The sequence below is a fragment of the Papilio xuthus genome, unplaced genomic scaffold, assembly GCF_000836235.2.
Source record: "Papilio xuthus unplaced genomic scaffold, Pxut_1.1 DF824655.1, whole genome shotgun sequence".
Lineage (NCBI taxonomy): Eukaryota > Metazoa > Arthropoda > Insecta > Lepidoptera > Papilionidae > Papilio > Papilio xuthus.
In genome coordinates, this window is record NW_013533994.1 from 4,941,975 (window position 1) to 4,967,199 (window position 25,225).

General features: G+C 43.7%; 1 protein-coding gene and 1 long non-coding RNA gene across 2 annotated transcripts; both read right to left on the minus strand.

The window, feature by feature from the left end:
* Positions 1-6: 6 nt before the first annotated feature.
* LOC106127463 (laminin subunit alpha-1-like) lies at positions 7-22,469 on the minus strand. The gene is made up of 36 exons (XM_013325540.1): positions 22,185-22,469; positions 12,615-12,819; positions 12,214-12,304; positions 10,625-10,796; positions 10,338-10,499; positions 9,993-10,177; positions 9,187-9,384; positions 8,852-9,100; positions 8,513-8,688; positions 8,058-8,319; positions 7,768-7,939; positions 7,461-7,670; positions 6,781-7,289; positions 6,466-6,702; positions 6,120-6,358; positions 5,717-5,955; positions 5,467-5,583; positions 5,177-5,350; positions 4,925-5,091; positions 4,625-4,792; positions 4,391-4,545; positions 4,037-4,300; positions 3,708-3,912; positions 3,466-3,625; positions 3,058-3,293; positions 2,720-2,933; positions 2,508-2,623; positions 2,216-2,403; positions 1,951-2,077; positions 1,674-1,883; positions 1,464-1,595; positions 1,201-1,347; positions 970-1,111; positions 705-847; positions 385-586; positions 7-273 (listed from the first exon to the last, which is right to left on the minus strand). The coding sequence occupies exons 1-36, from the start codon at positions 22,186-22,188 to the stop codon at positions 131-133; spliced, it is 6,720 nt and encodes a 2,239-aa protein (XP_013180994.1). The 5' UTR covers positions 22,189-22,469; the 3' UTR covers positions 7-130.
* Positions 5,263-5,864, minus strand: LOC106127761 (uncharacterized). Its single transcript, XR_001228419.1, has 3 exons — positions 5,717-5,864; positions 5,467-5,583; positions 5,263-5,350 (listed from the first exon to the last, which is right to left on the minus strand). It is a non-coding gene; the product is annotated as an uncharacterized LOC106127761 (long non-coding RNA).
* Positions 22,470-25,225: the final 2,756 nt, after the last annotated feature.

A 25,225-nucleotide genomic window follows, 5' to 3' on the forward strand; every position in this document is an offset into this window, starting at 1 on the left:
TTCTTACATTAAAAACTTCTTTGTGTCTGAGGGATTCACCCATCGATCCCAGATACGACTATCAAGAATTATTTGGCCTGTGACACGAGGGACAGGCAGGAGTATAGAGCCCGCTGTCTCTTTGGCGGTGTCACGTCGGCACGGGACAGGAGTCCAGCAGCACGTTGTGTAGAGCCTCTAGCTGGCGCCAACCGCGCGTCTCACCCGCCACGCTCACCCCACGCACACATCCCTTGAAGTTCTCTCGGCCCTCTGACGTGTCCAACGCGCCCTCTGAAATTATACGTCAAAAAAAGTTAACAGTACCACACCACACACAAAAGGGACCTGCATCTGACACCCACCAGAGTGCGTAACGGTCGACACAAAAGTTTCTGTACGTACCTGGTAATCCGGCCAGGTACAATGGTGCGGTAAGGTCTGCGGGCAGCAGGGTGGTCGCACGCAGCTCCGGTCCGCCGTCCAGCGCGAGCAGGGCCGCGGCGTGCCAGATGCGCGCGCGCACCGTGTGCCACGCGCCATCGCAAACCGCGCGCCCGCCCGCGCCGCGCGTCTCCGTGCGCGCAGACCCCACGCTCAACACCACCTGGAAGTTGCGGATTAAGCGCATTACAACATACAACTAACACTTACAACTCAATAATGTGTGTTCACTACACTGCAGGTACAGGCAGTCACGTAACAAACGAATAGTAGCATCTTACCGCGCCGTCTTTGATCTCGAGCACGAATTGCGCCGCCGTCGCGAGCAGGCCGCTGGGCGCGCTCGTACGGAACTCTAGGCGTAGCTCCGCCGACTCCATGTCCTCCCGCCACCAGCGCCGCGACCACAGCGCGTGCCCGTCACCTGCAAAGTGACCAGTGTCGAAAAAAATACCGCCACTTTCATTTTAGGACGCGGTTGTGGAAGTTTTCTAACGAGTGATCAGTAGTTACTGATACTAGTTTATATGTATCGAAGTAGTTTACCGGCGAAGTAGGCGCCCTGCTCGATGCTGGGGAAGCACTGTCCGAGGCCGCGGTGCGACTGCGCGTCGCGCACCAGATCCTCGGCGCGCCCGTTCACCGCCACGCGCCGCACGCATCCCACGAACCCGCCCACTCGGATGATCTGCACAAACACGAATAAAAGATAATTTGTCGATCAATAATAATAAGGAGTCGGATCGCATTAATGGTCAATATTACTAAGATACTGACGTTGTTGGGTAAATGCGGCATAGCCTCGGGCGAGGGCAGGCCGCCGACGTAAAGGCGCGCTGCGCGGCCGAGCGGCGGCGCGCGGGCCGTGGCCGCAGCTCCCCCGCTCTCCAGCACTAGGCGCGTACGCCCCACCCGCACCGACACCTACACGCGCACAGTCAATATTGAGATATTCATAACATGTCAACTATCTGAAAGTCACGACCGATTGTGGTACATATAGAAAACTATAAAAAAAGTTCGTCTGATATTGTACTGACCGCCCGCCAGGTGCCGTCTGCCACGTGCGCGGCGAGGGCGAGCTCGCGGCGTCGCCGGCCGCGCACGATTAACTTTAGCTTGCCCTCGCGCACCAGCAGCGCCAGGTAGTGCTTCGGTTTCGCTTTTGACCCCTGAAACAACAGGGTATTTGAACAACAGTAATAACAAGAAACATTGACAAGTTTTACTCCGAAAGGAGTGCCACTAACAGGCAACAGCAGCAGCAGGCCGTCGGGAGCGAAGGTGCGGAAGTGCAGCGCGAGCAGCAGCTCTCCGCGCTCCCCCCGCCCGCGCCCTCCGCGCTCCCCGCGCTCGCCCCGCTCCCCGCGCTCCCCGCGCGCCGGCAGCCGCAGCGTGGCGTAGCTGCCGGCCACGTCGCCGAATTTCGCGGCGCCCGCCTCCACTGTATATGAAGATGTCTGCAAGATGTTTTGTCATTTAGCGATGTTATATAAAAAAGTAAATGTTGAGGTTCGAACAGTTTACCTTGGAGCAGTGAGCGGCGTCGGGCTGCGAGAGCAGGTCGTGAGGGCGCGCGGGCCTGGCCTCCGCCCGTGCACCGCGCCCCAGTCGCGCCCCCGCCGCCTGCACTGCGCTCTCCAAACTTATCAGCCTGCACACACATACAAACACACACACATAATATGTTATACATGAAACTAGGTATGTCATTATCATATCATTAAAAAAACATTTGCATATGTAACGTAGAAAGGAAACTACCATATTAAATTACAATAGCGTTACTAACTCCGAGTCAACAATAAAGTCCTCAATGGTCCCTGCGAGTCCAACAGTGGGCAGTCCCGTGGGCAGCGCGTTGGGTAGACGAATTGCGGGAGGCACGCCGCCGAGGAAGAGGCCGCGGGGCCGCGCCGGCAGCCCGCCGCCCGCCAGCGGCGCAGCGTCCAGCTTACGGTCGTCCACCCACACCTCTAGCTGAAGTACAGGCGAGGGGTCAATACTGTATGGTTGTTTTTACTTAATAGATTACAAAGGTTTATTTTGAAACTCGTTATTTAGTAGTAAATGTGCTTGTATACTTGTTTGTGCGCCCGCTGCAGGCGGATGGTGTGCCGCGCGCCGTCGTGCAGCCGCGTGCCATTGTAGCGCCGGCGCAGCTCGCCGCGTCCCGCCGCCGCCACTATCAACACTTCGCCTAAAAGTCACAGATAATTTTTACACTATAAGTCTCATAGGCTACAAAGGTATCGACATATCCATCAATACCTCATTTATTAGGTTATGAGGTTACCTTCGACAAGTGCGATGGCGAGGTAGTGGTTGTCGTCGCCGTCGGTGTCCTCTGCGTCGTCGGGGTGTGCGGCGGGGCCTGCGGGTGCGCGCCACAGTAGCAGCGCGGCGGGGCTGCGCGTGCGTACCGACAGCGCTAGCGTCGTCCGCCGTCGCAGCGCCGGAGCCCCGACTTCGATGTAGCCCTCGCCATCCAGGATCGCCGACCGCAGCGTCTGCAAACACACTCGACGTTAATCTCTAACACATAGACCTGTGTTAGATAAACTTGAAGTGTTGCATGAGTATGTTACAATTTTATTTAGTTTACGTAAAAACTCTTTGAAATTCACAACTTACTCGTATAGCACAGGATCTCTCCAGTCCGCGGCGGTAGGGCGTGTCCATGAGGTCGTAGCCCTGGCGGTCCACGGTGAGGGCGCCGAGGCAGCCGAGAAGCGCGGGCGCGGCCACGCCCGCACCGGGCGGTGCTCCGCCCACAAAGAAGCGCGCGCCCGGCTCCGGCAGGTCGGCGGGCGCCTGCACCGGCGGGGAGGGGGAGCCCAGCGTCTCCTCGCCGTTCACGCGCAGGCTGCCTGGGGACACCCCGCGCTCAAACATCGACACCACGATATAAGACCGAAGAAACACTCTCACACTGTCTCCCTTGTCCCAAATTTTGTCAACAGCTTTATGAGTAATTTCTGACTTGGCTATTATGGATGAATGTTGACTTAGGGTGACGCGAGGGAGACGGAATGCGGGTACCTTTTTCGAGCTTGTTAGCGGCGAAGACCCGTATGGCCTGCACGTGTGCGGGCCGACCGTCGCAGTGGCGGCCGCGCGCCGTGATCTCCAGCCGTGCGCTTCGGTAAGCCACGCGGAACGTGACGCGGCAGGACACCAGCTCCACTGACACCGACCGGTTCTGCAGGTGCCAAATAGTACGGTGTGAAATCATCGCTCAACTCCGTGCTCTGCGGCTTCTCTTATTTTTAAATAGTACAAACATTAGCTTCATCAAGCGCCATGAAAAGCAGCGCGTTTTCATCGCGCGTTCGGAACGTGAAAGAGAGACTGAAGTGTCTGCGGTCGGCAGGGCGCAGGCCGGCACGCCGCAGCTCTGCGTACCCCGCGCCTCCGAACCACGTCAGCGCAGGCGAGCCCGCGCCGCCCGCACCGCCGGCTCCCCCCGCAGCGCCCGCGTTGTACCATCTGCGTACAACAACAAGTTTACATGTTTAACAATAAGTTAAAGAATCTAAACTGCTTGCGAATCTTGTATGTTACATACATATTTTTGCCCGATGAGTATTAGTGGTGTATATTATGTGATCACCTATGAGTGCAGGCGACGCATTGTGCGGTGTCAGGTTGGTGCGTGAAGGCCCAGAGGCCCAGCTCGCGGTCGTCCTCGTGCAGCGCATGTACACATCCCGGCAGCGGGGCGCCCGCCTCTCCCAGCCACAGCGTGCCCGCCTCCAGCGCGCCCGCCTCGCCCGACTCGTTCCTCTCGTTTGCGCCCGAGCTCTCCGTGCTGTTGTTGCTCACGATAGCGGACTCGTCGGTACTCTCCACTTTTAATCGCACCGTGCTCCACACTCTAAAATGTAGAGAAATCAACATGTATGTAATATAAAAAAGTCGGTTAAGAGTTAGTGCTCGTCATATTGCAAGAATTTTAATTTTTAACCTTTCTACTTCAATGCGATACGAGAGATGGTCGGCGTCGTCGTGCGTGGGTCGCAGCGGGCGGGGGTGGGCCAGCACTCCGCGCCCCATGCCCACATCCCACGACACCAGCAGTCGTTCGTTCTGCACGTACATCTTCAAATATCTCTCGCCCTCCTATTTACAATAGTGTTATTTATAATTTATTCTTAGTGGTACCGATAAAGCCGATTAATTGGTTGTTCCGTGTAGTTACTAGGTCTTGCAGCAGCAGCAGAGTGCCGTTCCTGACGACGCGGTCGAAGGATACAGCGAGACCCAGACGTGTCACGCCGCCGCCACCGGACACCGCGAACGCGCGAGCGCATCCCGCACCCGCTCCGGTGCCCGGCCCCGCCCCCGGCGACGTCACCGATACAGAGATCTGTTGAGCCGGTGTACAAACTTTCCAATTAATACACGGCAAAGGCAAAATACATCGATGTAAACTGAGAATATTTGACATCGGGTTTAAGAGGTCGCTAAGATCTTCGCCACTGGAAATATGTGTACTGACTGAAGCGGCGGCGTCCCTGGCGCGGGCGATGTTGTGCCGCAGTTTGGCGAGCGCGGGGTCGAGCGTGTGCGCGGCGGCCGCGTGCTCGCGCGCGCGCGCCTCGGCCGCCGCGCCCAGCGCCTCCGCCACTTCGGCGCCGCGCACCGTGTTGCCGTTTATCTGCGACACTGCAATATACATATCGCATATCTTACTAGTATTTTGTTCATAAAAATATTACATAATGATGATTCAAGAGTGGACGGTGTATACCGTGTTCCTGCGCGGCGCCGAGCGCGGTGTCGCCGAGCCGCTGCAGGTCGGCCAGGCGCCGCCGCAGCTGGTAGCGCGCGCGCCGGCGCAGCTCCGCCGCCTCGTCGTACAGCGCACGCGCCCGCACGAACACGCGGTCCGCCTGCACGCCCGCTCGCGACAGCTCCTCGCGCACTGCAAGATATAATTCTTTTATTAGTTTCAATACACCATTACGTATTTTTTTCAAATAAAATCAAGATATATTGGGATGGAACATGAGGGTATAATGAGTGTATATGTGGGCTCACCTGCGTTGCTGTCGGCTTGTCCGCCGGCCAGCGCGCGCTCCTTCCAGCCGAGCGCGCGCAGCTCCACGCTGACCACGTCCACGCCCCGCTGCGCGCCCTCCAGCTGCTTGCGTAACTCTAACGGTTGCAATTAAATACTACCTTCTTAATAAAGCTTTTGTAAGTAAAAATGTTCGATCCTTCGAGCCAGATAAATCGATATACCGGATACTATTTGAGTTACAACTCCAATTTAAAGTTACATTCTTACCATCGGCTCTGGCCAGAACGGCGGCCCCCTTGGTCTTTAAGATCTCCGAGGCCCGGAGCTGGTTCTGCGCGGTGTCAACGAGAGGGTTAGGCCCGCGCGCTAGCTTTCCGGCGGTGTCGGCCGCTCCTGCGGCGGCGCTGGCAGCCGCGGCGGCCGCCTGCAGCGCGCCCGCCACCTCGGACCAGGCGCGCGCCGCCCGCACGCCGCCCGCTGCCAGCGCGCGCGTGCCTGCGAATAAACTGAACACGATACCAATTGAGAAAACCATATCTCCGCCTTGATCTAAATAGTTAGAAACCCTTTTGTGCTCACAACATATTTGTATTTGCTGAGTCAAACATCTCTAATCACATACCCTTACGCTCACCCACAAACACACACATACATTTGTAATTTTACTTACTTTTTGTATTCTTTGGCTTTCTTTTTTAACTCGGCGGCATGAATCTCGGCCGGCTGCAGAAACTTCGCCTTATAGGCGGGTGTGAGGCTGTAGAGGATGCCCTCCTTCTCCTCCGCCGCCGCAGTCAAGGTGGTCAGCTGTCGCAGCAGGCCGGGGAATCCCACGGCCAGGTTGTGGGTTTGCAGCAGCAACGACCTCGTCTGATCGGTCATGTTGTCCGTCGAGAGGTTTGAAATGTCCTGAAATAAAGACCTAGGCGTAAGACATACGTATACAAGAAACAATTTTTTTTAATCATTACAGGAGTTCAAAATCTTTTTTTTTCAACATTCAAATTGCCATTTACTTCTAATACGAGACGACAACGCAAGCCCACGTCTTTAATATGAGCGAGCTTCGGTGCGACCCGCTTCCTCAGCTCAGCGACTGCGTCCCCCGCGGAGAAGACGACGTCTACCAGCCGCGGCAGGTCCTCCGCGCGCCGCTCCCACTGCTCCAGCGCCGCCCGCAGCCGCCGCACGCGCCGCCACATGTCCTCTATCCGGTACTCGTACTCGTGCACCGACGTCGATTGCAGGTTAACCTGCAAAAGTCATTGATTGCGATTTACTTAACATTCTAGTTATTGCCATGAATATTATCTCTGTATGCGGTAACTTACCGAATCTGAAACGTCACTAGCTCCAGTCATGTAATCGGAAAGTGTTACTTCTCTTATATTCTTCAGCAGATGTCTCGCTTCTTTGATAGCTCTATGCGCGCTCAAATGTTTTTCCCCCCGGGCGAAATCGTCGAGCGCGGCGACCTGCTCCGCCAGCAGCCGCCTCTGCTTCAGCACCTCTTCCAGCCAGCTCATGCTCTCCAAGCTGATGTATTGCGCATCCTTTTCTCTTTTAGCCGCTTCCAATTTCACCTTATTAACTGTTCTGAAAGCGTCGTGTTCCGTTCTCTCCATTTCACTGATCCAGTTTTCGAAGTTTCTCGAATGTTCTATGCCTTTTTTGACGTCGTAGAGAGAATTGCGCAGCGACGTGGTGTTGTGATCGAACTCCTGGAGGGCGGGGAAGGGCTGCGGAATCCTGCTGAGCTCGGTGAGGTCGGCGCGTGTGGCTAGCGAGCCCGCCAGCCGGGACACGTCGTCCAGCAAGGTCTGTGTGCAGTTATCGCAAGCTGAAAAGGATTGTGCAAAGTGGCTATTGTATATTAACTAATAATCCAACTTGATGAAATTAATATAAATGTCATGATCACAAGTATTGATGATAAGTCATAAATAAGACTAAGGTCATTCCTTCTCCTACGAAAGTACTAGTGGACACAGACTTTTTGACAGACGCTTACGTTTGCATCCATCCTCGTCGAGATAGTGTCTAGGTAGCTCGCATCGGTCGCAACGGTCGCCGAGCACTTGCGGGCGGCAGCGGCACTGCGCGCGCGCGTCGCAGCGGGCCGCCAGCGCGCCGCGCACGTCGCACCCACACGCCGCGCATTTTCCCTCCGCAACCCGCCTGTACCCCGCCGCACACGCCTCGCACCGCGCTCCCGTGTATCCTGTGCAAAGATAATACAACTTTTTAATCTGTTCATTCATTAAAAGGGGGCATTTCGTGAAAGTAGAAAATGATGTAAAAAGATCAGGTTTACTCACCAGGCAAACAGCGACATCTCAGCGCTCCGCCGACGAGAGCGCAGGCGCTGGCGAAATTTCTGGCGGTAGTGGGGCAGGCGCAGGGCTGGCAGCCGGTTGCTGCGTCCGGCGCACCGTAGTAACCCGCCGCGCACCGGTCGCACCGCGGCCCCTCTGTGCCCCCCGTGCAATTCTGCACCAAAGACGTCGTGTAAAACAATACGAAATAATTTAAGATGGAAAGAATTACCCAATGTGAGATTTTAAATTAGTTCGTTTTTTATGAATAAGTAGTTCTCGGAGCAATTTACCAAGCAATGTCCAGTATCGGGGTGGCAGGTGGAGGATCGCCCGTTGCAGTCGCAGGGCTGGGCGACGGCGTCGACATTGATGACAATGGTGCCGGCGACGTTGGTGGTACTTGCGACTGCGGGCGGCAGCCAGAAACCCGCGGCGGGGCGTTGGCAGGAGGCGTCGGCGTAGGGCCGCGGGCAGGCGCAACGCTCCACACCCAACGCCGGCGCGCCGCGGCTCAGGCCCGGCACCGCCGTCTCCAGGGAAACCTTCAGTACCCTATTACACATTATGTGTTACTATTTTCGTTTACATGTTTGCTGTTGCGTTACAATGTTAGGATTTTTTGAATCTATCCGTTAGTTAATTAGTTATCTAATAGTTAGTTTAATTGAAATGTTACATTGAAAAATAAACATCTGCCTCGAGAAACAAACATTTTTGGAAAGTGGTAAATCTTTAAAAAACTCACAGGACATGTACGGGGTCAGTGTTTGTGGGCGCGCGCGTGGAGACGCGTAGCTGCACGCGCGTAAGGCGCTGCAGAACGAGCATGAGCGCGCCGCGAGACGCCGTGCCCTGCCCGCGCACGCGCCACAGCGACTCGTGCAGCCACACTGCGTGGGTGCCGTTCACTGCCGGTACTCGCTGTATCATACAAACACATGTTACATGGGCAAAGCGACTACCAGAAAAATAATATCCGTAAACAAGAAATCGATAAGACGCTTCAAAATATTACAAAGAAATTGATAAGAACTATTTAAGGTTAAGCTAATTACTGATAATCAATTAAGATACACGTACTTACTTCATAATAATCCAAGACGAGATTGCGTCCATAAAGCCTAACGAGCGGGAACCTGTCCAAGAATTCTGGCGAGAGCTGATCTCCGCCCTCCTCCTCGACGGTGAACCGCAGCGCGCCCCCGTACGACATCACACGGTCGCCCAGAAACAGTGGACCCAGCTCTACGTACACCGGCACCGGCGGCCGAGGCACCGCTATAGTGGCGTCGGGGAACCGCGTGTGCACCGCCAGCAAAGACTCCTGGTCTATCTACAGTCGAACATCATAGCTAATTACTATAATTCAAAATTAAATTAAAAAATGTTACGTTTGAAATGTCTCAACGTATAACTTACGGAAGCACGTGTCTCGGCGGGCACGAGAGTGAGGTGGTGGGGCGCGGGCGCGTGCAGCGCGGCACGAGTGACGGCGGCCTGCGTACACTGCGCGCTGCGCCCGAAGCAGAAGCACGCCGTGCAACCGGACGGGTTCTCTTCTGCCAGGCCGAATGTGCCCTCCAAGCATCTGTCGCACTTATCGCCTACCACGTTCTCCTGTTTGCGAAAGTTAGACTTATTAAAAATGCTGTATGTTGTGTGTTATTTTAAGATTTCTACCAACTAATTTTCAAAGTCTAAGACCTTTTGTTGAATTTTTTCAAAATTTTCATCCACGATATCATGAGGGTTCCGAAATTAAAACATATCTCGGCTGAGTAAAACAATTATCGTTTTTTGTAAGTAATCAAAACAGAGCTTCGCAATGTCCGACACTGGAAGTGACGTTAATCTATGCATTTAATTTTTTTCGACATCACACAATCTTGTGCGCGGTTTTTTTTCAACAGGCTGCCAATCAATTGTCGCGTTACACAATATTAATATTTTTTTGATTAACACCCACGTTGGTGAATGCGAAATAAAAAATCGAGATGTGTTGTATCTGTCACAAATGATGTACACAGCTGCGTGTACGAGAGTACGGCGCAGTGTGCGGCAGTGTACCCGGACTAGATGTTGTTTGAGAAGCCGATAGGCGCGCCTTTTTTGTGCTTGGCTGATTGACTTTGATAGTAACATGAAAACTATTTTTGACACTTATTAAGGCTTCAACGTTATATTTTATAAACGATTGATATAAAAATCAATTTCGATGATCGTACCTTACAAAGACAGCGGCCGTGATTGTCGCAAGGGCAGACGCCGGCCTTACAGCCGCGCGTGCCGGCCACCGCGCATGCGCAGGACTTGCACCGCGGCCCGAAGTGGCCCACCGCGCATCTGTCGCACGACCGTCCGCTCCAGCCCGCTCGACACTCGCACTGGCCCGATACCGGGTCGCAACTCGCTGGAACAACTACAAGGCTTGAGCAGATCCTATTAATTTTCGCATATTTATTTTTTAAAATTTTCGAACATGACACAAAATTATTATTGAGAAATTGTACTATGCTTGTTGGTCAAGTAATAAATTAAAAAAATCAGTAAACAGAATGTGTGGTACTGACAGGAGAGGGCGCCGGGTCCGCAGGCGCAGGGAGGGCAGCCGTGAGCGCGGCCCCAGTAGCCACGCGCACATTGCGCGCAGGCGGGCCCACGAGTGCGCGCCGGGCACACACAGCGCCCGCTCGCGCTCGAGCATACCTTGCCCGCAGAACACGTCGGACATGCTACAATAAAACAGTCGTCTTAAATAATTGCACAATATCTTAAATAATTGGACAATATCTTTGGTCAGTAAAATATCAACTTGACTTCATAAGAACTATGGTGTTTTTTTATAGAATAGACTAACGCAAGCATCCCGCGGGTCCGAAGCCGTAGTATCCGGGCAGGCAGTGGTCGCAGCGAGCTCCACCCGCTCCCCGCGCGCACGCGCAGGCGCCCGTTGCGGGATCGCAGGCTGCAGCGCCCGCGCCGCACGCGCAGCGCCGGCACCCGCCCACCTCCAGACCCCAGTACCCCTCCTGCACGCCACACGTTACATATGACAAATATATTGATATGTTCTAGGGATTATTGTCAAGATGAGTGATAATTTATCGTCTTACTCTTTACATAACTCAATTATACCTGTGATCTTAAAAAATGATTATAAAAGTAAAAAACATGGCTAGAAATCGTATCCTTTTGTGCTGCTTTTTGTTACACATGAAGGTTAAACTTATTTAGAGCTCGTTTAGCATAGATATTCGTAAAGTGGGCCGTTTCTTAAACACTAAAAATGCAACGTCATACTCAGTTCAATTATTCCACTTTGTGAAGAGGATACATGCGTTTAAATAAATAATAATAGTATTATTTATATTTATAATCTTTATCATACTTTTCCCAATTAATAACTCCATCAATCAACGTATGAAAACAGAGTTTATTAAAAATAATGGCTGTCTATGGTCAATTTATGAGACAATTTGAAGCAATCGACAATACAGCAGTGCGGGTAGAGGTGGAGGGGTGGGGGGAGTTGCCTACCGCAGTCGGCGATCCATCTCAGTTCATGTCTCATCGCATTATGTAAAGTGTAATTCATATCATTTTGATTGTTCACACTTTGAATTATTTACACAACGCGATAGCGAGATATTTAAGATCTTCTCGATTAATATTTGTTAGATGTCTATTATTCTTAATACTGTTTTCAAACATTTTTAATCTGTGATATCCACAGTCGCATTAGCCGCTTCACTAACGGCTAAAAATAGGCGTGAAGTGGAATTATTCTCCTGACGAGTTTGCGTGCCTGATAACAAATTCCAGTCCTTTTCCTTCTTCCACCTTATTATAATAAGGAAAAGATGGGAAGGGAAGTGGACTGGGAGGCGGAGGGGAAAACAGCAGAAGTTTCCAGGACATAAATTTGTTAGCCCGCATTAAAGACCTTTAGTCTACAGGGAGCTGCAAACTTCCTTAGAAATGTCTAGTTGACATTTCGCCGGCTATAAAGCACGAGGCGGGTGTAACGGAGCGGGATTTATGGCACGCCGTGTAATTGTGGCGATAATTGGCAACGGACTTTCCCGCCCTGCGCTAGCCGCCATTTTGATTTGTATTAATGGAACAGAAAGAGCACATTGATTGCCTATTCAATATTAAAGTGCAATTTTTACATTTAATTAAATATTAAGTAATCCGAAATCAAACACAAAGCTGCAACTCTTTTACATAGTTTTAATTTTCAATATACCGCAATTATTTAAGGGAATGGTTAAGATAAATATTTTTATATAGGCCCTTAGAAGGACGCAGGACTAAAGATATGTGACTATCGTAGAGTGTTAATGAGGAGACATTAATTCAATTATTAATCTTCTGCGGGAATTAGGTGCAATGTTAAGTTTTAAACATTTTAAATTTGTTAGATCTTTGTCTTAAGCTATTGACGTAAAGCTTTTGCGACTCGACACATTCATTCGGTGCGTCAGTCGCCGGTTGATTTGTGCAAATAGGTCGCAATGATTTGTGCGCACTGAAACTACCGAACGCACGTTGTTTAGCCAACGAAGGATACGAATTATGATGCTTAGAGCCTCGTTGTTGCACCGGCCGTTCCTTATTAACTCACCGCCAACGCAACACGGTTAGGTACTACTGTTCTAAATGCCAAGAACTAGAACAGAACGTGTGTTGTTGTGAGTTTTTACGCTATTCTTTGTAGCCAACTAACTTAAGTTAAAATTTACAAGTACAGAATAATATGTCAATTGGACCGCCCCAATTTCAAGTTGTAACGATTTAAATAATTTATTTTGACATTTGATAGCTTAATTACTCAGAAATCGCGCTAAGAACACAAGGAACTGTATGAAATAAAAAAAAAAGTTGCTAAGTGCTTAAATAGTTTAGTATGGCTGTTGTCATGGTTTGGTTTGGTTATGTTTACCTCGCAGGTATCGCAGGCGCGGCCGGTGACATGCGGCCGGCAGCGGCACTGCCCGGTACGGATGTCGCACGCGTTGCCCTCCGCACCCAGCAAGGAGCAGTTGCAGCCTGTAACAAACAAAACAAGTCAATTACTAGTGTTAATATTTTAGTCATGAAGTGGATAGCTAAATAGTTTGCCCCCAAGATTTTATGGTTGAGCTTGAAATTAGAAATGGACTGTATTAGATCTATAGTATGTTACGACAACATTGTAATTATATAAATTTTTTTCATTATTATGAGAAGAAAAAATACAATAGAAAAAAATATCTGAAGGCTTATTTATGTGTCATGACATAATTTGTCTCAAACAACGTGTGTTTGCTCATTTGTTAAATTGTTTCGGACATATTGAGGTACGAAGCAAATGGAGCAAACCACAACTATAAATGATCTTCAAGGTTTCGAATAGAACGTGTTAGTGTGAAGTAAATTGGAACGAAACGCTTGCAACATCACACATTTCTTTTCTTCTCTTTGAGTCTACAAAGTATGTCTAATTAATAACGCAATGAAAAGCAAACAAACGAACGGCTCGTGATCAAAAAGATTAACAAGACGTTAATGTAATGATGCATTCACCAATGGTGTTCAATCGAAATACAATGTGAACAATTTTTATTGTTATTTTTAAAGTATTCAACATCCAATATAATTTTGAGGTCGAGGAATTAAAAAACCTAATTATGTGTTCTTTCAGACTATGTTCTACAACTGTGCGAAATTTCATCAAGATCCGTTCTGTCGTTCCGCAGTTATCTTCTAACAAACAACCATCAATCCAAACATTCACATTTATAATATATGTATTAGTATTAGAACGTAATAAGTAAGATTAAAATCAATTCTCATCATGGTAAGCACATTTAAGGAAAACAAATTAGTTGGTAAGAACGGACATTTTCCTAATTTGGATATTGACAATCAACAGATAAATTCAAGGATAAAGTATTAGAATTGGAATGTAAGAATGTTCGCAACAGTCCGTTATCAGGAAACGTTTAAAGCAACTAATGCGCCGGCCTCTTATCTATCAACTAATGTACCGACAAGGTATCGCTGCGATTATACGCGAATATCATGATTTACGAGCGATCAGTGACATCTAGCGGACAGAATAGTAAACTATATTACAATCTAGCGATAGTGATTAATTTTTTTACTACGTTTAATTTTGATCGAAATCAACAGTTTTTTAACAACATTTTTGTGAAGTTGTTCTTAAGTATAACTACGGAGAACACAAATACAGTTAGAACGTACAAATTAATTTATATCTTCCTAAAAAAAATGCGTGGTCCATAACAAAATTCCTTACCCTTTAGTAAAAACAGAATGTTAAAATTCTTGTGTTGCGTAAGACGCTTTGATTGTAAGCAACATAAACATGCAAACTGGTCAAATCAGCGATTAGATTTAATTTAACATGGACCCGCTCAGTTCCCGCGGACATGGCGAACAAATCACATTTTAAATGACCCCCGATTAAACATAATGCTAAAAGCTTTCCGATTTAAAAGATAAGTTTACTAAATCTCGTGAAATTTTCGCGTTGTTTTAGCGTTGCTAATATCAGCCAATCTCTGGAAATGATTTTTTTGCTTCTTATAGAAATAGATAATGTCAATAAGCTACTAAATAGATTCATTAATAAATTAGCCCTGTTATTGGTCCTAACAAAAAATTAAGAGCGCTTTTTATCCCTTTATTTTAAAATAATGCTTGATTTGTGTATAAATGTACAGTTAACGTATAAAATTATCGCCTTATTATAGTTGTAACAAAACAAGGGCTTTTCGCCCACACGGCAACCTGATACCACGGCACGTCACCTGCCACGTCAGCGACTGCGTGTCCATTGTTTTATGGTCGCCGTGAAAATGCTATTGTTAAGAGGTTATAAGGAAATAGATATATCGTATTACTCCGTATTGATCTTTGAGGTACGTTTAAGTATTGGATTTGTTTTGTTAAACAAATGACGATCAAACTTAAATTGTTATTTTAATTGCTCTCAGAAACATGTTGATAAACATAGCGTCATAAGGATTTTTAATTTAATACGTTGAGTGCCACTATAATTTTCACGTATGTACATAAAGTGAAAGTCGGTGGCATTGAATGTGTTAGTAATTTTTTATACTTTGTTCTTAATATATTGCAAAACAATAATGCTGTGTATACCGCTATTATGAAACGATTATAAAAATACCGGAGCGAGTCGAGATTGCTGTATGAAGTACATTGCGTGGACCGCCCACGATCAAGATATTTACTGTTATACTGACGCAGCTGTGTAAAGACTGATTAAGATGTGCTACAATTAAAGCGACCGCCGCCGACGCGCGGTAGATGTTATAAAAATGCTATAAAACCATAATACGTTATTGATAATATGCCGAGTATTATGCTAATAATTTGATATTTATTGTTTTGATGACATATAACACGGAGTAGTATACCTCCTCTACACTATACATTAACAGAAACATATTGTTATCCCTTCTCTTTGTATTGGAAAAAACAGAGATAACAGTTGTTTTGTCATTTCGGAAGTTTAGTGCATTTAATGTTAGAATGAACTACGGATAAAAGTTGTTAACTACATTTGATTCAGCTTCGCTCTACCGTTGTTAATATTTTTCAAATCATGATAGAAATTGTATTGCGATAATATCTTATTTATCAATACTATTGTTAGCGCAGGGATTGATATAAACAGCTTTACTGGAGAGCGTTGATAAGGGATTAGGTTGTGGCACACCGCGCTGCGTTCCCGTCTCGTCGCCGTGTCCGATTGTATCGGGACAATTTTAAATCTCAATTTACAGCGAGCTCTGAGATCGCTGATAAGGCTCAACAGATACTGGCAGGTTATTGAACTTCTCAAGTTTTATTTTGTTGTCACGCTCAGGCCGCGGCACGTGTCGCTGTTAGATCAAGCACGATCCTTATCGTGTAAGTTTACGTCTGCAGGTGGCTTTATGATTGTCATATCATAATATACAACAAACACCATTGTTGTTCATCTATTTATGTTTCTTTATTCTCTTGTTTATTATAAAAGGTCATGGGAACTCCTTAATATCTTCATTTGCGTCAAAAGAGTCATCATGTGTCAAGTTTGTAAGCATTCACAAAGCAAACGCGAAACTATTAATCATTTCACACAAATAAATCATTCTATTGAAATGAAAACGTACTTAGAAATCAATATTTGAACTTTACACCTAGTTCTCTGGATCTTTAATACTTACTGCCTTTACTTTCTTTGTATTTGCAATAATAAATCTACTATTAGCATGATGATGCTCTTTCCTTAAAGTTTCACTTTTACCTTTAGTCTACAAGATTGAATACGCAGTGCACAATGAATAATTACGCAAACAACGTACAAATGCTTAGCAATTGCCTATTTGCGCAAATCAAGTGTCCGTTTGACAATAGAGGAAGATAAACGTTCTCGTACAACAGTTGGACGTAATAATTATACGCAGGCGGTGCATTTGACGGACAGACGGAACGGCGCGGCGACCCGGTTGCCCGTCTCTCTAACGTCGGAGAGATCAATGGTTCCGTCAGGTACCGCTCGTTGACGACCATTCTTAATGCTTTCATTTCTACGAACTGATTTTCTGATGACTGTATTTAAGGTGAAGTAACAAAGAATTTAAATACTGATGATTTTGCAGTAGCAAAAATATGTATAAGTTTGTTAATAATATAAATAATAATGTAAAAAGTGTTACGTAATTGTGAAATGCATTTCCTTTGCAAACTTTACTTGTCCTACTTTGCATTGTGGTACTTTCCGCAAATATATGACAAGTGATGAGATTAATGGGTATAAGTCCCTTCGTTAGATGCTTTATTAAGTGGCTAGTTCTACGAAATTGGTGAATGGTCACCATAGTTCACATCATAATACCCAATTGAATGATGCGTCTCTATATCCATAAATAATAACAGTTTTTTTTAACTTAAACTTATATGAAAACGGCTAAACACTCACTTATATTCGTTCGGTGGCGGCACCGACTAATTTCGAGCCCATCGGAGGTTTTTTTCATAAAACAATATATAGGATGCAATGACGACCTAAATTTCTTTTTACCTGTTTTTATTGTCATAAATATGGAGAACTGATCGCCAACCTTCGCTAGTCGGAGAGGCACCTCAAGAAAAAGAAGATTGTCACCAACAATATGATGAGAGCTAAGTTAATCCACTATAAAAATAATTGTAAAAATCAATATATTTGTAAAAACTATCGATGTCATTGTATTTATTAATAATAATAGGCATTTGACATGATCTTAGTAATACCTGGATTTGTATACAAATGTATTATTGATGCTGGCAACTTCCTTGTGGCATAAATCCCCCCCCCCTCCCCCCCCCACAGTGGCACCTCTGCGGTTGGTGGCAATGCGTCTTATCCCAGCGTTGCGATGTATTTATGAGACATCGAAGTGTATGAAGTTAATAACAAGTAAGTATTATTTGTGTGGAATGGCTCGCTTTACGTCCACAATAACATCAATATCTCACATTATTACATTTGAATTTTAATGCGCGATTTATTATTTGCTATGAATGTTTCGCCTTGCAGATATCTGTTTATTGACGTTTAGGAACTAATGTGCCTCAATAACATTGATATGGAAATTATCTTTTTTTTGTAGGAAAGCTCCCTAAATGGTTTCTTAATGATACTGTACTTACATACATATATTTAATATCTTGTAACAGGCATGTAATCCTGACGTGAAGCCATTTGATTCATAAACAAAGTAATGTTACGTTTGCGGCTGTAACGGGTGACCATCGGAAAATGTTATAAATTACTTAATAACTTCCATTTGGACACGGCCAAAGTAATAATCGTAAAAACGTAATCGAGCGTTCTAAAGACGCGAATTGATATTTACAGAAAGCGCTCTTTGAAGCACTCCCAAAACGTATTTACAAGCTATAAAAATGTCGTAAAACCTTAAAGCGCTTTATTCGCTTGCTTAAGCGTATCGATAAAACTTACTACATTTAAACGTATGGCTTATTTCGAATATTTTGATGGAAATGGACAATGAAATATTATCGATTTGTAGTTGTTACTACTTAAAGTTTTATCGAAATTGTTTGAGAATAGAAATACAAAGTAACTTGAATAATAATGATTAGATTCATCATCATTATCATCATAATCAGCTCACTATACGTCCCCACCGAGTGGCTCGGAGCCTACCCTAAGTTAAGTGTGATTAGGCTATACTCAACCACGCTGGCCTAGTGCGGGTTAGTTGACTTCACACATATCTTTGAACATCTTCTCAGATATGTGCAGGTTGCATCACGATGTTTTCCTTCATCGTAAGCACGTCGGATAAATGTATATATGTAAATCGGAAATCGAAAAACACATTGGTACATGGCGGGATTCGAACCCAGGACCTGCAGATTGCAAGTCAAGTGCTTGACCACTGAGCCACCGATGCTCTTAATGATTAGATTAGTGAGACAAAAACTTCAATAGATGTAGTCAATAACAATAAGTTCGGTCAAGACTTTAAACCAATTTGTCTTAATCAAAAGATATGAAACAATGTTATGTAAACTCTTCGTCAGTGTATTTAATGTAAGTTATTTGCGCCAACCCACTGTATTCATCATTTCTATCTTTATAATATAATTGAAAGTAGTGTACCTATTAATATTCAATTGGTGCACTCCGCCCCTCCCTTCCGCATTCGATTTAATAAAAGATATCAAAGCTTAGAGCCAATGTTGCTATTATAATATAAATTAGTATTACTACGATAGTGTTGCTACACCAAAGTCCGCAGTTATACACTAGAAGTGGCAGTTAAAGTCGTGGAGAACAGCCAATGATCGGAGCAGCTTTCGCTGCGACATAATTTTGTGCAAATTGAATTAGAACATGGGTTAATGTAACTGCAGCAGTAAATTTAGGTATTTATGCCTCTCAGTCACCACTCTCCTTCGGAAAGAAACCTGAAATGCGGGAAGGCAATGAAGTTCAGACCTAGTCAGGGAAATAATAAATTATACTCTTTAGATGTGTAGGTTCTCGGTAAGCTCTAAGCTTGTGCTAAGATATCGAATTCGAATCCACGACAGCTAGCTCCATTAAGGTCTAATAATTACTGACGCTTCATCAACTACCAAGTTAAAATGTCACTCATAAAAATAAATATTTTCTTCAGTAAGAAAACATTTGTTCCGATCATGACAAAGTTTCTAAAAACACTAGGCGTTGAAAATTATATGTAAGAAAATATTGAAAAGATTTGTTCCCCTCTCGTGTATCTTTATAATACAATAGGATGAGGATAAGACTGTCGTGACGTCAGAGGGACATTCTGTAGGCTGAAAGCAGCAAGAAATTTGCATAATACATAACTTAGCGCCCAAGATGAAAATAAAGCGGCAGAGTAATTCGCTTATAGCAATGTCTTTGAAATAACTTTTAAAGGTACCGATATATTGAAATTAGTTCTCTGCCTGTATGAATAAAAATATCGTTTTTCTAGCAACTTTAGGCTTGAAAATATCTTGACCCAGTCTTTGACTTTCAATATATTATATTTAAAATTCAAGCCGTTCCTTAGCTACTGTAACTGATGGACATATAAGTAGACAAGTGGCGCGTGTCATAAGATAACGTAAGATATATGTTGGGTGCACTTGGCATCACATAGCACACGGAATTTACAATTCAAAACAAGGAGTATCAGCTTTCCCATGCCTATGTATACCAAAATGTTTAAGCTTAGACAATTAATCTTCTTCAACGTACAATAACGTATTTTATAGCTAAGGAAATAGTTAAAGTAGAAATCTGTATTTATCAAGTTTTAAATATAATTTTACTGTAACGTATTCGTACATACATATACATTCATGAGTTAAGTACTTTAGCTACTTAACGGCGCGTCAGTTTATGATCGTCATGAATCCTGTCTGTAGGTTTACGACCTGACCAGAGCTCTTGTTACTCGTCATTTCGTAAATAGGTTAGGTGCGACGGTAGACAGCCGGTGTGCGTAAGTGACGCGTTGATTAACGACCGCCCAGTGCGGACGCGCCCTACACCTCTGTAATTAACACGCTCGAGGCTGCGCTTTGGTGTAAGTGTGTTCCGACCCTTAATTACCATGAATATACTAAAGCGAAGTGAACCTTAACCACGATTGACAGACTAGTTGGCAAGGGAAGTCCTTAAATTTTACATTGGTTAAAATAACATTTTAAGGTTTTTATAATGTGTGTAGGCAAAGGAAAAATGTTCTTTACTCCACTCTTTCAAGTGTATGAAAATTACAATACGTTTATAGCAAAGGAAAAATTGCTTTAAATAGAGAATAAGCAGTTCAGAAACAAAAGCTCTGTGTTTACGTAGCATTATTTTATGGAGCAATATATTTGTGGTAAATAAGAAATAGTTCGCTAGCGCAAATGCGTCTCGAGGATATTGAGATGAGCAAATTAGCGATAAAAACTCGATTATGTTGTAATGCGTGAGCGTCTGCTCAGAATTAAATGCGTTATTTGTAAGCGAAGTAAAGGACAAGGGTTTATTATAATTATAGCAGATGTAGATTTTTAAATTTGAAATTCGGATAGGCATTTTTCTTTTTTAACACTCTTTTATAGTGGCTCTCGAAGCACTTATACATGAACATGTTCTATGACACTTAATTCTGCATAGAGTCGGGTGGTCCATGCGTGCTACAACTAATTATCGCCCATCGCGTGACGAGACGAACTAGACTTGCGAATGCATTCCTCACAGACAACACTGATTGAATATGCGAATGCTAATCATTGCCTATTCGTCAAGACAACTTTATAAGATAATTATTAATTCTAATACGACGCAAGATACACTTGCACGCAGCGTGTGGCATAAAGGTCTCTACACACGCGTGTTGCAACAAAACATATAGGATAACGTGTAGAAGTAGCCTTATTATCAGCGCCTTTAAGTATCTTAGAGGACCTAAACAGGGTACATTTGTGTTAATCTCCTCGGCGGTGGAATTATGCTTTAATTTCCTACGGACAAAGGTTATGCGTTCTCCAGCCATGTTTATTAGTTTGTTAATAATGTTTATGTTGTAATTCGCCGTCTTTATGTTGGTCGTGTTAATGTTGATTGCAGTTATGTTCTAATCTGCATTGACGTTGCATTAGCGTGTGCTTATAAGGAATGTTTATTAGGTGAACTTTATTGTGATTATTTTGTTAGCGAGTGAATGTTGATGTGTTGATGTAAATATTAAGTTGTGAAATGACATATTAGGTCTTAACCAGATATTTTTATCTAAACTAGTATGGAATGGTAAAAAAATCAGTGCAGACGGAGAACTAAAAACTTTACTAAAATTATTGTTATTAAGATACAGACAGTTTGTCACAATCATATTCAATTCTTTCCAAATCAAAAAGAAAACCATGAATGGATACGTATCATTGAATACCAATTGCACGACACAACGGCAATGTTCACATTTACATCAGAAACCAACAAAGATACGAAGTGTACCCGCAACGAATTTCGTGAGAGCAACGCACCGACAAACAAATCGATACGGAAATCGATTTCCACACGCCTCCACTCGCACTCACACGACCAACAATCGAATATAAATCGGACAAAATGCCGTGTAAATAAACAGCTTAGGAACATTCGCCTTGTCAATATGATGGCTGTAATGTTAACCAACGACTACATAGAGTTGCATTTGAACGTAAGCGTCAAAATACATTAGACGATTTGAAGCACGCGCTTTGGAAAACCGCGTTTAAACCGTATCTACTTATAGGCCTATGTTTCTTTTTAAACTTAGCCGCGCGTTTTCAAAACGCGTCTTGTTCGCCTAGTGTGTACTCGCCATTAGGCAGATACAAACGCTGTAACTATCGAATGTATTGCATAGCGCGTCTATATTTACAATGTTTGCTCAGTTAAGCCGCGTTAGGTTTAGTTAACAATGAAATATATTGTCGTAATGATACTATAAATTTATTCAAGCACTATAAATTGAATGCAACTAATTTCCATACAGAAGGTAAGTGGGAAATATCACCTGCTTTGCATTCTGTTAGCTATAAAGTTAGATATTATACCAATAGTAAATTAAGATATAAGGACTAAGTAAAGTAAATTCATTATTAATAAACGATTTACGACATTTATATATTAGATTCCAAGGGTTAATTTAGACATAAGCCGGAAACACCCGAACAGCGCTCGGCCGTCGCGACAGAGCGAGCGCCATATTCACGTCTGCGCGAAACAGTTCCGAAGTAAACATTAGTCAGTGTGCTTACACCATTAGACTATTTCATCAACACAAAAATGCAAAATTCAAGAAAGCGTAATGATTTAAATACGTGATTTTTGGTACACATTTTTCCTCATATTTATTTGCCAAGTTGTGTTGTGTGAACGTCGACTGCGTGAGGAATGCGCCTGCACCAGACACGGGGAAGTCGTGACCGGCGGCGGAAGGGCGATACGCGTACACTAGGCAGAAGACTGGACACTGACTAGACACTTAACATGTATGGAAACACTTAAAATGCAGACTGCATTGTGTACCAGCAATGTCATAGATATAACCAGATCTGTGCGGCAATATTCCTTATTGTAGTTCAGTTGTCATGGCAACGCAACGGTCCCGCGCGTGCTGACATATCTACACACATCGAACTGTTTAGTCTTGCTGTGAATGGCGCTTTGATTCGCTACTAGATGAATGAATAGTGGTTACGTTTATAAACCTAAAGACGCCTTAAAAATGTTCCATATTGAAATTAAAGATACAGTGACAAAATAATTAAGATCCATTTATTAATTGCGTTGCACCATATCTTGAGGGCACACCTGTGTGACACACCTGGGCACGTCGCTAACTTCTTAGTTGCACTTCATAATCTGTCCCGTGTCACGTTTTTGTCTCGGAGGCAAAGTTGTCGCGCGTGCGCCGCGCCCCTCATACCACGGTCTGTTGCAGGAAGTCAGATTTCCCGACATAAATCCAATTGAAAGTCGTGCTGGTGTATCTATTATCATTGTTTAAATTGTTCCATTTAACTTTTTTTATTCAATAAACGATCACGTGATATAAATTATTAATGTTCAAGCAAGATTACTTGTGACGTCAAACGGTGAACATATCTTTGATGAATTCAATTGATTCTTTAAACAATTTATGAAGAAAAATACAAGAAGTCGTCTTACTTATATGTTAAACGTCAAGCACACATACTGGAATATCACATTATTATTAAAAAAAAAAGAAAATTTATAAAATTTACTTATTACTCGTATAACCCATTGAACATTAAAGTTAGTTAGTGTATCTTTCTTATTATAAAAATATTATTAAACGCACAACTAACATTAATTAAAATAATAAAATTAAAATGTATAACAATTCGTTTACTGAATGAGTTTATTGAATCCTTTTGCACGTTTACCATTCCATTGACTGGGCTGTAAATAGCGTGCGTCCGGAAACCATGAATGAATCAAAGGTTCGCGATAAATCAAACAATATTGCTATAACGCCGATGCGTCGGGAACCTGCCCACGCGTGGGCGATCCGGCCCACGCTACCCAGACGCAGTACTGGGTAACATGCCTCAATGAAAACCTCAGCTTATTAAAGTCTGGTTCTAGACAATTTGTAACGGTGCGTCGTCCTCTGCTCTGTTAATGTACAAAATAGAACGCAAACTGATTTTATAGTTGATTTATTATATTAATTATATATCAACAACATGTTTCTATTTTGATCAAATCAAAAATGAAATTTAGAACAACTGTTTGGTTATAAATAAGCTTTGGTTATAAGCTACAGTGCCAATTAATTATATTTTTCAGAGCATCAAATGTATTTTGTGTTAATCCAGAATAAAATTAGATATAATAATATTAATTTGTTACACTGGTAGTCAGCAAATAATCCATAACCACATAGAATCTAAATGGAATTCCATCCCATGACTGCTAATTGTACCCTTCGAAGCTAGGCTAGTGGCATTACAAGTGCGTTCCGGAAATATGCAAGCGCACAAATACATGCACAGACGTGCATTACGATACAGCGCAGACCAGCCGTAGAACACGGTCTAATCTTGTGCGAACACGGTAAATGACCTAAAAGATGGTATTAGAACAAACGCACTGCATATTGTTCCATTAAATCTGCCTTTGTAAAATTCGTCCATATTCTAAAATGGTAAACGATTTAAAAACATATCTAAAATTACTTTAGTGTATTATTTTATTGTTATTTTTAGCAATTATTCAAGTTTTTGACATAACAAATATAAAGTTAAATATCGAGATAAATAAAAAGGTTACAACACAATCGCAATATTAGATTATTATTTACAGTTAGTAATGTTTATTCAACATTCGTACTCATCTCAATTGGAGAAAGGGCCGCTTGTCTGCGATGAATAAGAACAAACATACTGTATCTTATCTGAGATCGTAATGCAAACCAGGAGTGACGCTCATTGCTCTGTATTCACCGCTACCCGTTCACCGTTCACCTCTCACTCCTCATCGTTCACCGTTCACCGTTCACAATCCGCCTGTATATCAGAATAATACTTGACAACAACTGATGCTACAATTTGGATTTCTTTATTGTTGCTCGAGAATTTCGAAACACCTTTTATGTCTTTATCTAAGCTCTATTTTGTAGGTTGCTCTAAGCAAAGAGACATGAACGTTACTGTCGTATATGATAGTAGAACCTTATGTTCTACAAGTTAGATAAAATATTTTGAACATCTTTGATAAGTATTGTGTTAATTTCTGACAAAAAAATATTTATTAAGTAACTCTTCTTCAGTACCTGCAGTAATTATAACAGTACAAAAATTTACTTCAACTAAAATCTATTAAAATAAAAAGGTATAAAATCGAGAAATAAAGCGATTAATTAAATTTTTCAATTACCCAAGTGCCAATCCAATAACCATAAAAATCTTACTTTAAATAATTTCTATGCATAATTTTCCTGGTTTTTAATTAATATTGTACTTACAAATGAAGATGTTAAAGCTAACTTTAACTTTCTATTAATCATTACTGTGCACAATTCATGAGTGAGATCAAATCAAAACTTAATATCCCTGCCTCCACCACTAATAATAACATCAAACAATTTGTCACTAATGCAATCACCGTGTTTCATTTTATAATTTCATTAATTACGTGGACGATTAGTCACACCATGTATAAACCAACTTAACATACAGCTGCAACAATAAGTATTAAACCAATTTGAACCTTAACTTAATAACAATAAGGAGATTATTTATTTTGAGAAGTTGAATGGCTATGTTTGTGTTTTAGTGGAAGTGTACCTTTTATGGGCGAATGAATCGAATGAGGCGAGATAGAGCTGTGTCCGTCGAATCGATTAGC